Consider the following 16,080-nt stretch of genomic DNA (forward strand, 5'->3'; position numbering starts at 1 on the left):
AGGTACAGAGGCTGTGGCATTTGCTGGCCTTTCAGAAGCTCATTAGGGCAAATGGGGCAGGGCCCTGCCAACTTCCACCTCCCTGCCTTCTTTCTTGCAAGCAGTCCAGGGAGTGGTCCCGCCTGTCAGGTTTCTCCACCTCCTTAGCCCTTGGAGAACAGGGAAGGGGAGGCCCACGGGTCCAAAAGGGCTGGGGACCCCAACACATTACTAGATTTTGAACAGTAAGGTAAAGGTAAAGGTACCCCTGCCCGTACGGGCCAGTCTTGACAGACTCTGGGGTTGTGCGCCCATCTCACTTAAGAGGCCAGGGGCCAGCGCTGTCCGGAGACACTTCCGGGTCACGTGGCCAGTGTGACATCGCTGCTCTGGCGAGCCAGAGCTGCACACGGAAACGCCGTTTACCTTCCCGCTGGTAAGCGGTCCCTATTTATCTACTTGCACCCGGAGGTGCTTTCGAACTGCTAGGTTGGCAGGCGCTGGGACCGAGCAGCGGGAGCGCACCCCGCTGCAGGGATTCGAACCGCCGACCTTTCGATCAGCAAGTCCTAGGCGCTGAGGCTTTAACCCACAGCGCCACCTGTGTCCCTTTTTGAACAGTAGGAGATCATATAACTGCTACCAACCCAAAGACCTAAGAAAAAGCAAGAATGATGAACCAAGAGTAGTCCCTGCCTCCCACTGAAGGGAGTCATCATGGGAATTGGGGAGCGAGACAATATTAGGATATAGTTCCGTTCCACCTTAAAAGGGACAGGCAGGACTACTGTGTGTGACATGCCTGTTTCCATTTCCAGATAGTCTGCTGGGAACTTCTGTTTTGTATATAGCTTTTGTGTTACTGCTGTTTTGCTGGAGACGAAGGGAAGCAGACATGTTTTCCTTTGTTCCTGAACTATGCTGAATAAAACGCTTGTAAATATGCTTACACACATCTCTGTCCGCCTCTTCTGTGAGAAGATTTACGCACTCTGCTGATAGAGCGTGCATGGGTCTCTAAATATATCCGAGGCTCGTGTCGCTAATTGATGATGTTCCAAGGGACACCGGCTGCCGGCCGGTGGCTGGAGCAAGCTGGGGGCCTGCCGAATGCCCTCGTCTCTCCGGCAATATCCCAACAGTAATTGGGCTACCACAAGGATTAGCACCAGAGGTGCCAACTCAAGCAGAAGGTTGGGGGGGTGATGTTCGCATGTGTGTGCAACGCCAGGAGGTGGAGCTGAACATGGTAGCAGTGCGGCTTCAATGGCTGGTTCCTTCTCTCTGGCGGTCAGCCTCCTCCTCCTCCTGCTGCCACCACCACAGCAAAGAGCTGCCAGCCACCGAAATCGCACTGTGCTCGGCTTCATGACTGGCCTCTTCTGCCCTGATTCTTCTCAACGTTGTGGGGGGCTCCCCAAAATATTTTATGGGGGAGAGCCCTTTCGACAACCCAGATGGAAATTCCCAGGTGTCAAAAAAGGTTATGTATGCAGCCCATGGTTTGTTAGCCCCAAAATGGAAATTGAGCGAGGTCCCAACAAAGAAGAATGACAACTTATGCTGATGGGACATGCATAGCTTGCAGACCTAACATATCGAATAAGAGAACAAGAAGAACATACATTTAGAGAAGATTTTTATTGAATATATGGGAGAAATTGTGTACACTTGAAAACGGCAGCATTAAGATAAATTCAACAGTCTAGATAAGTTTGGATGGATGTAATAATAGAATACTGAATGGCTTAGTTTATGTAAAATATGCAGGGATTTATGATATTCAAAATGAACCATGGAAAGAGAAGTAGGGAAGTCACTGATTATTTTAAGGATGCTTAAATGAATATGATTACCACTAACACACTGGGGTCCCCTTCTCTTGCATGTGTCCCTCACAGTCCCTTAATTTGTTCGAGAGGGTTGGGGAAACCTCCAAAACATATTTTGGGGTATGTGTGTATGTGTGTGTGGAAAGCAGGTTCAATTGCTAGATGAGAAATCCCTGTGCCGATGGAATATTCACCATTCACCATAGCACTATGTTGAACACAACCCAGCATCTTTATTATTTATTTCATTGCATTTACGTCCCACCTGTCTCCTCCGAGGACTCAAAATACATGGTTCCTTTGCCTCCTGATTCAACCACAACAACCCTGTGAGGTAGGTCAGGCTGAGAGACAGCAACTGGCTCCAAATCGCCTAGCGAGCTTCATGGCTATGCTGCCCTGGCTCTCTATTATCTCCTTATGCCTCCATGCATCTGACTTTATAGCATGCTCTGCTGATGGCAGTCTTAAACCCCCTCCCCTGGCAAAGAGATCCCCCTGCCCCACGATGCTCCTTACCTGCACGATCTGCCAGGGCATGTCCAGAATGCTGCGGGCCGTTTTGCTCAGGTAGCTGCCGAGCCCCATGGAGGGCCTTGCCCTGATCAGCCCCCCGCCCAGGACCGACTCGCCATCTGCCAGCCGCCGTCTCTTGCGGCGCTCCTGGCGCTGCCGAGCCTGAACCTCCCACTTCTTCTTGTGGTAGCACAGCCAGACCAGGCGCTCCTCCTGCAGGAAAGAGTAGGAAATGGGCAATGACCATCGGGCAAACCAAATCCTAACTTTCTTCGGCTTGGGTGGAAAGTCAAATTCTTCAAATCAGAAATGGTGGGAACGAATGGCAGGAATCCTGAAAATTTTGTGCAATCTGTAATTTCCGACGCAGTCAGCATTATGCGAACACGATGCCATTACACATATCTATAGCACACACACTTGTGAAACACAGACTGCTTATAAACACCATCTCCAACTCCTCGAAAGATTCCATCAACGGTGTCTCTGAAAAATTTTACACATCACTTGGGAAACTAATGCCAGGAAGAAGCAAAGATCACCAGTGTTGAAGCAATGATTCTTCAACGTTAACTTTGTTGGACTGGTCATGTTGTTCGGATGCCTGATCATTGTCTTCCAAAGCAACTACTCTATTCCAAACTTAAAAATGGAAAGCGTAATGCTGGTGGTCAACAAAAGAGGCTTAAAGACTCTCTCAAGCCAAATCTTAAAAAAATGTAGTATAAACACTGAAAATTGGAAAACACTGGCCTTGAGAGCACTCCAATTGGAGAACAGCCTTTACCAAAAGTGTCATGGGCTTTGAAGATGCTCAAACTCAGGACGAAAGGGAGAAGTGTGCTAAGAGGAAGGCACGTTTGGCAAACCCTCACCATGATCAACTCCTGGAAGGACATGTGGATCCAGAATTGGCCTCCACAGTCACTTACGGACTCACTGTTAAGATTGTGTTCATGGAAGACAATCTTACTCGGCTACGAGTGATTGCCAAAGAAGAAGAACACAGATCTATGGTGTGACAGCGTTTGGGGCTTTTGTTTAGAGAAAAGGCGCGCAAGTTGTGGCGTAACAATAGCCGATAAAATTCTGCATGGTGTGGAGAGAACAGATAAGAGAAAAGCTTTTCTCCCTCTCTCACAACATGGGCACATCCAATGAAGCTGAATCAGAAAAGGAAGCCCTAGTGCATAGCTGCAACTATGGAATTTTCATCAAGTCAGATGGCTTAGACAGGTAAACCTGTCAATGGGTTCTAACCCTGACGGCTGCATTCTACCTCCAGTGTTGACGGCAATATGCTTCTGAATACCAGCAAATGGAAATCGCGGTAGGGGAGTGTCAGCTGCGCTCAGGTCCTGCTTGTGGATCCCAGAGGCATCTACTTAGCTCCTGGTTGACCAGGATGCTCTACCACTCGAGCCACTGGCCTGATCCAGCTGGCTTTTTAAAAGATTCATATATGGTAGGATGTTGCTGCTCCCCCACCGTCCAGCCCCAGCCCCACAGCAATCCTTTGTTCCTCTACTTAAATGAAGTTCTCTCCTTCTGCTACCTTACCTTGGTGGTTCCAGAGGGAGGTGGCGGGCCCAAGATCTCCCTCCAGGACTGCGTTAGTTCCGAATTCTGGGACTGCTGCTGGCTCTCTTCTGCTGTAGGGATGCGTTTACGTTTATTTGATACAGGGACCCCCGGCTGCAGAGACTTGGCGACCCCAAAATCTTCCATGTCAGCCACCTGTGTGGAGGGTGTGCCCTCCTGGATTACATTGGCAGAGACCTGCGAGGAAACACCGAAAGGTACAATGATGGAACCCTCCTTGACTTGAGCAACCCAATTACCCACAAAAACTGCCCGTGGCCTCCACCTTCTTCTCAGCTCTGGGATAAAAGTATGTTTTACCTGCCGATGCCCATCTCAGAAAGCACCGGTTTATTTTTATTACAAAAATGAAAACCAGCCTCAAGGGACTGCCATCTTAAACAAAGAACCGATGAGATGTAAAAATAAAACTGACCATTTTGAAACCTATATACAGTGGTACCTTGGTTCTCAAATGCCTTGGTACTCAAACTAGGAACCCAAACACTGCAAACCCAGAAGTGTTCCGGTTTGCGAACTTTTTTTGGAAGCCGAACATGCTCCATTTTGACTGCTACGCTTTCGATTTGAGTGCCACACTTCCATTTTGAGTGTTACACTGAGGTTTGTCTGTTTTTGCTATTAATTTTGTTTTTGTAGCTTTTTGTTTTTGTGGAACCTAGTTCAGATACTGATTGTGTGACTGCAGTACATTGTTTATTGCTTTCGTTTTATGGATCAATGGTCTTGTTAGATAGTAAAATTCAAGTTCAATTGCTGTTTTAGGGGTTTTTTTAAAAGTCTGGAATGGATGAATCCATTTTGCATTACTTTCTGGGGGAAAGCGGGCCTTGGTTTTGGAATGCTTTGGTTTTGGAACGGACTTTTGGAACAGATTACGTTTGAGAACCAAGGTTCTACTGTAGAAAGCAATCAGAAGCCAGGACTATAATTTATGCACATTTACTTGGGAAATAAGTCCTAGTGAACAAAGTAGGAATTACTTCCAAGTAAACATGATGAGGCAGACATTTACTACAACTGATTTTGTGTGTGTGCGTGTGTAAATGCATTTTAATTAAAAAACTGGATTCATTTTTTTAATCCACCCTGTTGCAGGTAGAGCCCTGCCCCTCTTACCTGTCTCTTGCCCTCACTTGTGAAAAGCTCACTGATTTTCTTCTGCTTGTACATGTCGTTCTTTTCCAAGAGCTTCTTGTGGAGCCAGTCGGGGTGTCGGACGCGAGGAACGGGGTTTTTTACCTGACGGGACACCGCATTTGTTATTTATTTGGGAGGCTCCCTCTGACTTTCATTCTGCCTGATCCTGCGAGGATACTACTGTTTTTGACCAGAAGCAGAAGGAAACTAGCTATGCTAGAACACAAGACACTTGCACTGACATTGCTGACATCCAAATCAGAGACCCGTAGCACAGAAACCCCAGCTTTTCAGCTTTTGTTTGTACAACCCCGGTCCCCAAAAACCAATCACAGAGGAGTAGAAATATTTTAAATAAATAGCTCTGGAGTCCCAGGTGTGCTCTGAGGAATGCAAAGAGCTCTTGTGCATTTGGAAAAGGCTGGGGTCAGTTCCATGCAGGAAGGTTCTGCCTTTCTGAAATGAATGGGAACACTCAGGGAGCTAGCTCAATTTTGGAGCTTTGAGTTTTTAGCTAGCTACTGGACCAGAGCAACTAAGTGAGAGTTCTGCGGCTACCTCCTGTGTCTCGTAACATCCTGGGGGAGCCCACAGCCCTTTAGCCACCAACCCGACAGTTTACCTGCTGCAGGGCTGCTGGGATGGTAATGATTTTCTGAATTGTGCTGCCCAGTCTCTCGATGTAATAGTCCCAATCCAGGATCTACAAGCAGAGAGACAAGAGGATTTTGGTCAAGTCCAAGGCTGGGGACAAGAGGTGTGCTACAGTCACAGCCTTGAGTCACAAACTGCTGCAAGACAGCCCCACACAGCTTACCGTCCTGATGTCAAACTCCTGCAAGGAGGGGCTCTTGAGCCATTTCCGGAGATAGTGCCTGCGGACCGAGAGCTCAGCCTGGAAAATGGCCAGCGGAATGGCCCTGGGGAAAATAAATCAAAACGCATCACTTCTATTTCCAGAAGAGGAGCAGCCTTGTCAGTCGGTTGCATCTTAAAGACTATATGGTTTGTATTCAATATTCGTTCTATTCAGAATAAACCCATTCAGTTGACCAAACGAAAGTTAGTCATGACAATTAGTCATACCTCAGAAGTCGAACGAAATCCATTCTGGAAGTCTGTTTGACTTCCAGAATGTTCAGAAACCAAAGCGCAGCTTTTGATTGGCTGCAGGGAGCTCCTTCAGCTAATCGGAAGCTGCAGAGGATGTTCAGGTTCCAAAGAACGTTTGCAAGCCGGAAAGCTCACTTCCGGGTTTGCGGCGTTCGGGAGCAAAAATGTCTGAGTACCAAGGCGTTCAAGATCCAAGGTACGACTACTTTAAATCAGTTTACTCTGAGTAGAATGAACTTTTAGCAGCTGTGCCTGGTTTGCCAGCAATGGCTGTTCCTGGGCAGCGATAGCCTGGCCACTGCAGTCCATGGGCTTTTAAGGCTGTATGACGGCAATGCACTTTATGTGGAGCTGTCCTTGGTCCTGTTTTTGAAGTGTGGGAATGGTGCATCCATAATACTATGGAAAGGGTTAATGCTGTAGCAGGTCTAGTTCCCTGTAACCACATTTTTCGCAGGGAGAGAAGCACCAGAAGGCCCTCGGAGCCTGGGGCAAAACAATGGGGGTGGAGAGTCAATTGATCTGGGGCAACTTCCACACAATTCTGTAAAGTGTAATTACCAGCTGGTGCAGAATCTGGCCAATAGTATGCAACATTTTGTTGGAACGAAAGTGGGGTTGTTATCATTTCTGCTTTTTACTCTGTTATGCATTTTGTGTTTTCATAAACTGCCCTGTGCTCCTCACATGAAGGGTGTTATAGAAATTTAATAAATAAAAATCACAACATCTGCACTTGCGGCCCATCTGCCAGCTTCAAGGTCCTTGCGTTAGGTTACAGAGCCCTGAACAACTTAGGTCCTGTGTACCAGCTGAACTCATCTACTCCAGCTCAACAACCAAAATTGTCTGCCGATTTGGTCATTCCTTGAGTTGGTGAGGCTCATTTCACAGCAACAAGAAACTGAGCCTTTCGCGTCAATGGCCCGGCATTGTGGAATACTTGTGCCCCTCTGATCGATATATATACCTCTCTGTGACCGGGGATCCTTCTGGCTTCTTAGAAATGATAAACCGGCAGCTCAGACCAGCATCCTTCACCATCTGATCCCCCAGGAACTCAGCCAGGCGCTTAGCGGTGCTGATGGAGGTGGATTTTTGCTCCCCATAATCCTCCAGTTTGCGGGACATGGACCGGTTCTCAGAGATAAGCTCAAACAACTCCGAGTCAGGCATATTGGCAGCCTGGAAAAAAGAGAGAAAGGAATGCTTGCATTTGCCAGCCATATCCCCCTCCTGGACCACTTTGGAGGCAGGGCAACTCAGCATCCCATGTTGGCTGCACTAAAAGCTCTGAAGGCTGCAGGAAGCCTGGGAGATGCCCGTGTGTGGAAGGGGAGAAGAGGACTTTACAGCAGCAACAGGAACCTCGTCTTCTTTCCAACAGGGGGTTCTGCCCTTAACTGGCCACCAATTCCCCATTATCTTCATCACCAAATGCCCACTGTGGAGAGATTTGACCATACCGTCCCAGGAAAGCCTGAAGACTCACCTTGGAGCCTCAACCCACCTTGCTGTAGAGCACATCCAGCCAGTAGTCAGCCACTTTGGCGACGGAGGCATAAACCTCTTCCAAAGTGGTGCCTTTCAGGAAGGCCTCAAAGACGGACGACTGGAAGATCTTGACCAGCTGCAGCTCCCCCCGCCGTTTCACCTCAAACCCCTTTAGCTCGGCCAGGGAGCCGTCCTCGTTGAACACAGCGTACCTGGCGCGGAGCAAAATAGTCAGCCTGAGCATGGTCGGCACCTTCCCTCTCCTGTGTCTTCTCTTTCCTGTATCGGGGGGGGGGGTCCCACCTTTTTACCAGTGGTGTCTGGTGCCTGTTGGGACTGATAGGATGGAAGTCAAGGAGCCCAACAGTAGGTGGCGTCACAGCCAATGAGAGGCAGAGGCAACTAAGACTAGTTTTGTCCCCCTCCTTCTCCCTGCTGAGTTCTACAAGGGGCAACCCTGAAAGGGAGGAGGAGGAAGCTTGCCACAGCCAGTCTATGCCCTGGGGTTGATTGTAAGTAAAAAAGGCAGGTGGGGGCTGAGTGAGGTTGATGGGTCAGTGGCCACTTCGTCCCAATGCCTCCGCTATCTGTTGCCCTCCAGATATTTTGGACTACAGGTGGGGCAGCGTCCCCTGTGCCCTACTGGACCAGCCTCCAGGGCTTCTTACAACTAGAAAGGAGGGGGTTCTGAAAATGCACATCTATTAAGGATCACGCAGCGATGTTTCAAGTCCTGCCATCTTCCAGGTTTAGCTGAGCCGAGGAGGTGCTGCCTCCCCAGACCTCACCTTTTCTTCAGCTTCTTGCCCTCTTCCTTGGAGGCAGGGAGAATCATGGCCAGGTACGGGCCGTCCACTTCAAAGAAGATGCTGTTCTCCGAGCGGGAAACATAGGAGAGCGAGGCCGGGTCCACCAGCTCCTGGTACTGATCATTCGTAAACCCTTCCTGCAAGTAAGTGACACACACGCTGGGCGCTTCGGCCTGGCAGGCTTATTCTGCACCCCAGAACAATTTAACGGGAGGGCTGGAAGGAAGCTATATATGATGCAATCCCTGCAGGGGGGAAAGGTGTTTAAATATACCTTCCTGAAGAAACCAGAGGCCTTTCTCTTGGGCATGGTCGGCCAATTGGTGTCAAAGAAGGATAGAACTTTCTTTATGTATGCTACAACAGTAGCAAGAATACTCATTGCAAAGTACTGGAAAACACAGGATCTACCCACTCTGGAAGAATGGCAGACGAAGGTGATGGACTATATGGGATTGGCAGAAATGACTGGCAGAATCCGAGACCAGGGAGAAGAGTTGGCGGAAGAAGATTGGAAGAAATTTAAAGACTACCTACAGAAATACTGCAAAATTAATGAATGTTAGAATGATGTCGGATAGAAATTAAGTGGTTTCCAGCTGTAATGCTTTAAGAGAATATGGAAAAAAAGGTTTAGAAATAGGTTAAGGTAAAGGTAAAGGTACCCCTGCCCGTACGGGCCAGTCTTGACAGACTCTGGGGTTGTGCGCCCATCTCACTTAAGAGGCCAGGGGCCAGCGCTGTCCGGAGACACTTCCGGGTCACGTGGCCAGCGTGACATCGCTGCTCTGGCGAGCCAGAGCCGCACACGGAAACGCCGTTTACCTTCCCGCTGGTAAGCGGTCCCTATTCATCTACTTGCACCCGGAGGTGCTTTCGAACTGCTAGGTTGGCAGGCGCTGGGACCGAGCAGCAGGAGCGCACCCCGCCGCAGGGATTCGAACCGCCGACCTTTCGATCGGCAAGTCCTAGGCGCTGAGGCTTTAACCCACAGCGCCACCTGCGTCCCTCCTTAGAAATAGGTTAAAATTTATTAATAAGGATTTGCTGAACTAATAATTTGAATTGGAATACAAAAAAGGGAGGTATGAGGAGGTCTGGGCAATAAGTTAATGAAAAATAAGTAATGGAAACTTTATGTGTTTTTAATTATTTTTATTTTTGTTATTATCTTTGTCTTTTTACTTTTTGATTTTTATTGTATTATTATTGAAAACCTTAATAAATATTCTTGGGGGGGAAAAATATTCTGCACCCCAGAACAATTTAACGGGAGGGCTGGAAGGAAGCTATATATGATGCAATCCCTGCAGGGGGGAAGCTAAATGTCAAACGTACCCATGGTTTCCGTGCCCTGTTTCCAGACTGTCTTTATGGAAGACCCTCCCCCCGCCCCCAAATCCTGTCGATTCGGCTTGCCCCCACCTCCTGCTAAGGATAAAGGCTTGAGGCTCCTCACCTTCACCATGATGTTCAGCATAGCACCCGGATAGGAGATTGTCACCTTGGGCTTCTTGGCGTGGGTTGATTTGATGACAAAGTTTTCCGGGAAGCTGTTTGGAAGCACACACCAGATCCCGTCTGTGTCCAGCTCCAGTGGCCTCCTGGGAAAGGGGGAAATGGGAGAGGTGTTTCCATATGGGAGCCCAGAGGGCACTCTGCAAAAGCAACCACCTTATGAGGAATAGTTGCAGCAATCGGAGCTTTTCAGTTTAAGAGAAAAATCAAGAAAGGTGTAGCGGTTTATAAAATTATGCATGCCAAGGAGAGAAAGCGGATAGAGAAACACTTTTATCCCTTCTGTATCATTAGAACTCGTGGTCATCTGAGGAAGCTTAATGTTGGAAGGTTCGGGACAGATAGAAGAAAAGAGTTTTTCACACAGTTAAACTATGGCCACCAACTTGGATGCCTTTAAGAGAGGTTTGAATAAATCTATGGAGGACTATTGATAACTACTAGTCATGATGGCTATTTGCTCTGCCTCCACGGTCAGAGACAGCAAATGATCCCTAATACCAGTTGCAGGGAACTGCAGAACGGGAAAAGTGTGTCTCCACCCCCATCGCTCAGACCTCATCACTGAGGTCCAGCTCTGAAGGCCTTCTGGTGGTTCCCTTACTGTGAGGTTACAGGGAAGCAGGCAGAGGGCCTTCTTGGTAGTGGCGCCCACCCTGTGGAACACCCTCCCTTCAGATGTCAAGGAACTAAACAACTATCTGGTATTTAGAAGACATCTGAAGGTAGCCCAGAATAGGGGAGCCACGCAGAGGGGCTGGGGAAAGCCAGCCAGATGGGTGGGGTATAAATAAATCATCATCATCATTTATTATTATGTGCTCGGGTCCTGCCTGAGGGTTTCCTACAGGCATCTATCAACCACTGCGAGAAGAGGATGCTGGACTAGATGGGCCATTAGCTTTATCTAGCAAGCTCATATGTTCTTATGAAGGCTGATGAAGTTTACAAAAGCAATGGTCTGCAGAGACACGAGGCGCGTCTGCATCCCTGGGCTCTCTGAGTTGCTTAAGAGACTGGCTTCTCTATCTGGGCCAAGGCAGTAAGGAGCAGACCACGGGGCGGTGTGCCTTTGAGTCCAGATCCAGACCAGTCATTCCTTGTGGTTAGACAAAGAAGAGATCCAGAGTGGGACAACTCATCTTTGCGTCATTTGTTGTTGTTGTTGTGTTTACACATAACGACCTTCCTCTTAAAGGAGCCCTGGACAACACACCACACCACACCACAGCAAAACACAAAACCATAGGAAAAGCACTGTCATCCATGAAGAAGGCGCAAACCACCTTCGGGCAACAAGCACACAACATCCAAGCTCAGAATCTCCTCGCCTCCAGCCAGCCACCATTCAAGTACTCACCCAATTTGCTCTATCAGCTCCCTGGCCTGTGTAATGATGTTGGCGCCCGTGAAGCAGACGATGCCAGCCATTTCCATGGAGTACCACCGAGCCCTGCGTAGGGAAGAGGACTAGTGAGAACAGGAAGAGCCGCTCTGGGTCAGCTGCTTTGCAAACAAGGCTTGAGCGACCTAATTATTGTAAACTTGGCTTGAGGACTGATCTGCTAAAATTGCGGCCAACAGCATGAGCTGGGAGGTCTCCTGGTCAAGGAGCTGCAGCATTTATGTGTTAGGGGGCTGCTTCCCCCTACTCACATTGCTTGCCAATCCCAACCCCTCCCTTCACACATCATCCAAGTGCCCCACATCCTCACTGCTCCTCAGTGTCCCTCCAATCCTGCTTTATTCAAACGTCTGCTGTTGCTTAAAACCCACCTTCTCCCTTTTGCTCCCCTCCCTGGCTTCATGCAAATCCAGGATTGTGATGCAGAACCACAAATCCTGCAGCAGGGGCTGCGTGATGACAGCCTTGCATTTTTATGTGTATAGGAGGAAATGCTTCATTTAAGTGTACTAGGGTTTAGTTCTTTGCCTTAATATTGAACATTTAAAGGCCCAGAAACTGCACCAACTGGGAGCCGAGGCAGGGGCAGATTTTAAAAGGGCCATTTAAAGATCCACCAGCAGCCACACTTTGGTTCCCCCCTCACCCTTTGCGCATGACGTATCCGTAAAAGGAGTTGAGGATGCACTTGTGTGCCAGCTGCAGGGAATCGTACAAGATCTCCATGTTCTTGCAGCGCTTTGCTTCTGAGGCGTCACCCGACTCCATGGCGGCAGCCAGCTTCTTCTTCCACACCTGGGAAAGGCAGAGGAAAAAGGGCCGTGACTCAAGCAAGCCGTGGGCTATTGCCTACCTTTGCTCCAGCTGGTCTCCATCCTCTATCTTTTCCTTCCACATCCATTTCCTTGGATGTCTGTCTCCTCCACCCCCTGTAAACCCATGTTGACAAATGCTTCTGTATATTACAGAAGACACATGGATTGCATGCCCAGAGCTTTTTGGCTCTGCTTAGCTGCAAATAGAAACATTTTGTGTGTATCTAGTAATCAACTAATATACAAGAATTTGTCTGTTAAATCTATGAAAACTTGATATAAATCAATGCTTTTATATTAAATTCATTTACAGTATTTATATACCACTCAACATTCAGAATTTCTATTCAAGCATTCTGGCCCCAGGAACCACAGCATCCTCTTTCAGCACCCACCAGCAAGGAGAGATCAGCCTGGCTATAAATGCCTGCCTGCATCTCATCGCTTTATGAACGTAAAAGATCACCATGAACACCTTTAGAAACTCACCGTTTTGCTGCGCTATCACAAATCTGACAAAATAAAAAGTACCTTATGCAGCCCCTTGAACTCGTAGCGGCGGTCGCGAAAGGCCCGCACGGTGTCCACATAGAAGGAGTTTTCCCGCTGGCAGATGGTGGTGACACGCTCCTCAACCTTCGTCACATGGATTTTCTTGTAGGCTTTGCGGCAGTAATCTGGGCAAGAGGTGTGTGGCAGAGGCGGTTCACTTGCAATTTATTCTGGAACGTTCAACACTTCCCAAACTTATTTCATCTCAAAATGTTTATATGCCATTTGATAGTTTAAAAAATACACACCTCAGTTTGCAAATAGAATTTTAAAAATTAAATTTTCAGTAAAAAAATCCCCAGCTAAAAACAATGAAAATCAATTAACTGAAAACAGATTAAAACCCATGTCAACATTCTACATGTCTGGATCAGCTGTGCCTAAACAAAAATGTGCCCAGTAGGTAATAAAAAGAGTGTAGCCAAGGCACCCGCCTGACATCAATAGGCAGGGAGTTCCAAAGTGTTGCTGCTTCCACACTGACTGATTTCTTACAAATGCAGGAGTATTCTGTGCACCTGTAACAGTGCCAGTTCTGGGGATCAAAGCGGTCGAGTGGGCATAATATATGGGGGTAAGGTGACAAACTGGTCCCAAGCTGTTAAGGGCTTTAAGTACTAATACAGTGGAACCTCGGCTCCCAAACGCCTTGGGAGCCGAACATTCTGGTTCCCAAATAATCGAAAACCGCAAGTGATTGTTCCGGTTTTGAATGTTCTTTGGAAGCTCCTGCAGCCAATTGGAAACTGCACCTTGGTTCTCAACCGTTTTCGGAGTCGAACGGCCTCCTGGAATGGATTAAGTTCGGGAACCAAGGTTCCGCTGTAGTAACACCTTCTCTGCTCACCACTAGAAAGAGCTCTGGTTTCGGGCTGGCAGCTGACCCCAGACCCCAGTCCTCTAGCACTAAAGGGAATAGCAGGGAAAAGGTAGGGGCTGAATCCAAGAAAATAAAAACTTCGAGACACACCGAGCCATAACCATGTACAAACTCTATTGTGGTGCGGAAAAAGGTTTGCTCTCTTATTAGCTCAGAGATGGAAGACAAAGTCCCTACCAGAGAGGAATGGCAAACCAAGCTGTTGGACTATGCAGAAATGGTAAAACTGAATGGAAACCTCAGGAACCAAGAGGACAAAAACTTTAAAAAAGAATGGGAAATTTTTGTATAATTTATTTAGGAGACCACCGCAAGCAGATGGGAACAATAGCAGGATTTTAATCCCACTTGTAATGCAACAAATACCATGGATAATTTGGATTGATAGAAAATATAGAGTATGGAATAATATGCAGTTGATAATGTTGATAATAGGAACTGTGGAGGGGGTGGGGGAAGTCGCGAGATTCAAGCGATCTCTATATATGGATATACATTCAAATAAAAATGATTTCAAAAAAGAAGAAGAAAAAAAGTTTGCCCTCACCTGCCAAGCGCTTCTTCTCATATTTTGCTTGCTCCTCCCGGGACAGCTCATGGAACACCCGGGGCGGTCCATCTGGGAAGAGAGGGGGGAACTTCTCCGATTCCAGCTGCTGCTGGATGCGATGGTACTCGCTGCGGCTTGCGGGCACTGCAAGGGGAAAAGGGGGGAGGAAACAACCCAGCTGACAATCACTCCAGACTGCGAGAGGGGGTTTTATACACAGCATAGGAACCGCGCCAAGTTGCATACGAGTCAGCAGAAGGGAAAAGACTCACTGAATTCTCCTCTCCACTGCCAGGTCATCCGCCGCTGACAGTTGGCGCCTGGTTTGTTGAAGTCACAGGCGGCGCATGTGGCCTCGTTCACCATCGCCGAGGGCTGAAGGGAGGGAAGCAAAGCGGAGGGGGAGCGAATAAAGGCACAAGTACATTTAAATAAATAAAAGTAAGTTTTTAGGCCAGGCAAGGCTGGATCCTGCCTCTAGGAAAGCAGCAGGTGGACCCAGGATGGTTTTGCGAGATTGTTAGTCTCATTTATAAATTTTCTATACCATTCTTCAGCCGAAGTTCACAGGGTGGTTTAAATATAAGAACAAACGTACATACCATAATAACTAACAGGAACTAACAGAAACCCTCAGTTTAAAAGGAAAAGAGGAATGTTTTCACCTGGTGCCTAAAGATATGTAAGGCAGGTGCCAGGTGAGCCTCCCTGATGTATACTGTGTGTGCCGAAGCCCTGCTGTACCTGTGTTTTGAACTCAAACAGCTACTATGGGCAGCAGAGGATGGAGAGCTCTATTCCAGCCCTCCCTTCCTGCGTTGCATACTCCCAAGCAAGAAAAGAGCAACCACCAACCATCTATTCATATGCTCTGGTTATCTCCCGCTTGGACTACTGCAATGCGCTCTACATGGGGCTACCTTTGAAGGTGACTCAAACTACAACTAATCCAGAATGTGGCAGCTAGACTGGTGACTGGGAGTGGCCACCAAGACAATATAACACCATCCTGAAAGACCTACATTGGCTCCCAGTATGTTTCCAAGCACAATTCAAAGAGTTGATGCTGACTTTTAAAGCCCTAAATGGCCTTGGCTCTGTATAACTGAAGGAGCGTCTCCACCCCCATTGTTCAGCCCGGACACTGAGGTCCAGAACGGAGGGCCTTCTGGCAGTTCCCTCCCTGCGAGAAGTGAGGTTGCAGGGAACCAGGCAGAGGGCCTTCTTGGTAGTGGTGTCTGCCCTGTGGAATGCCCTTCCATCAGTTGTCAAGGAAATAAACAACTATCTGACTTTTAGAAGACATCTGAAGGCAGCCCTGTTTAGGGAAGTTTTTTATGTTTGATTGCATTTTTAATATTCTGTTGAGAGACGCCCAGACTGGCTGGTGAAACCCATTATAAATGATATAATAATGATAGTAGTAGTAGTAGTAGTAGTAGTAAAATAATTATTCAGCAGTCTCTTACTAGGGAGAACATTGCAACACTGGCCTTTTCCCTCTATTCCAAGAGATGTGACGATAGACTGCTCTGCCTCCTTTCTTTTAGCAAATGTTTTGTGCCACTGGGGAGGTGGGTAATTCTGTATTGATTTGTTCTGGATGTTGTATGTGATGCCAATAAAAGGTTTACTACTGCTACTACTATCCTTGTTGCTAAAGAGGCAGCAACTCTTTGTGAAGGAGATTGAGGAAGAGGTTGCCTGGAGTGCATACCCCAAACTGGGAGGCCATTACCGGCACAGGGAAACGTCCATATATATTGTCTCTTATTAAGAAGACAATGTTGTTGAGCTTTCTTATAGTACGAGTTATAAATCACACTCTGATTCTCCCAAAGAGAAAGACAGCATCCCTCCACCCACCCCAAAAAT

General features: G+C 47.7%; 1 protein-coding gene across 1 annotated transcript in view; it reads right to left on the reverse strand.

The window, feature by feature from the left end:
* Positions 1-16,080, reverse strand: part of POLE (DNA polymerase epsilon, catalytic subunit) — an 81,349-nt gene that overhangs the window by 19,809 nt on the left and 45,460 nt on the right. The window contains exons 20-33 of the mRNA XM_081892187.1: positions 14,478-14,580; positions 14,203-14,349; positions 12,755-12,900; positions 12,055-12,203; positions 11,364-11,456; positions 9,945-10,089; positions 8,465-8,622; positions 7,693-7,888; positions 7,153-7,367; positions 5,887-5,989; positions 5,692-5,772; positions 5,049-5,171; positions 3,888-4,106; positions 2,331-2,540 (exon numbers count right to left, since the gene is read on the reverse strand). Of these exons, the coding sequence (XP_081748313.1) occupies positions 2,331-2,540; positions 3,888-4,106; positions 5,049-5,171; positions 5,692-5,772; positions 5,887-5,989; positions 7,153-7,367; positions 7,693-7,888; positions 8,465-8,622; positions 9,945-10,089; positions 11,364-11,456; positions 12,055-12,203; positions 12,755-12,900; positions 14,203-14,349; positions 14,478-14,580 (2,088 nt within the window). The remainder of the gene's footprint in view (positions 1-2,330; positions 2,541-3,887; positions 4,107-5,048; positions 5,172-5,691; positions 5,773-5,886; positions 5,990-7,152; positions 7,368-7,692; positions 7,889-8,464; positions 8,623-9,944; positions 10,090-11,363; positions 11,457-12,054; positions 12,204-12,754; positions 12,901-14,202; positions 14,350-14,477; positions 14,581-16,080) is intronic.

This window comes from Podarcis melisellensis (assembly GCF_964234715.1).
Source record: "Podarcis melisellensis genome assembly, chromosome: 16".
Classification (NCBI taxonomy): domain Eukaryota; kingdom Metazoa; phylum Chordata; class Lepidosauria; order Squamata; family Lacertidae; genus Podarcis; species Podarcis melisellensis.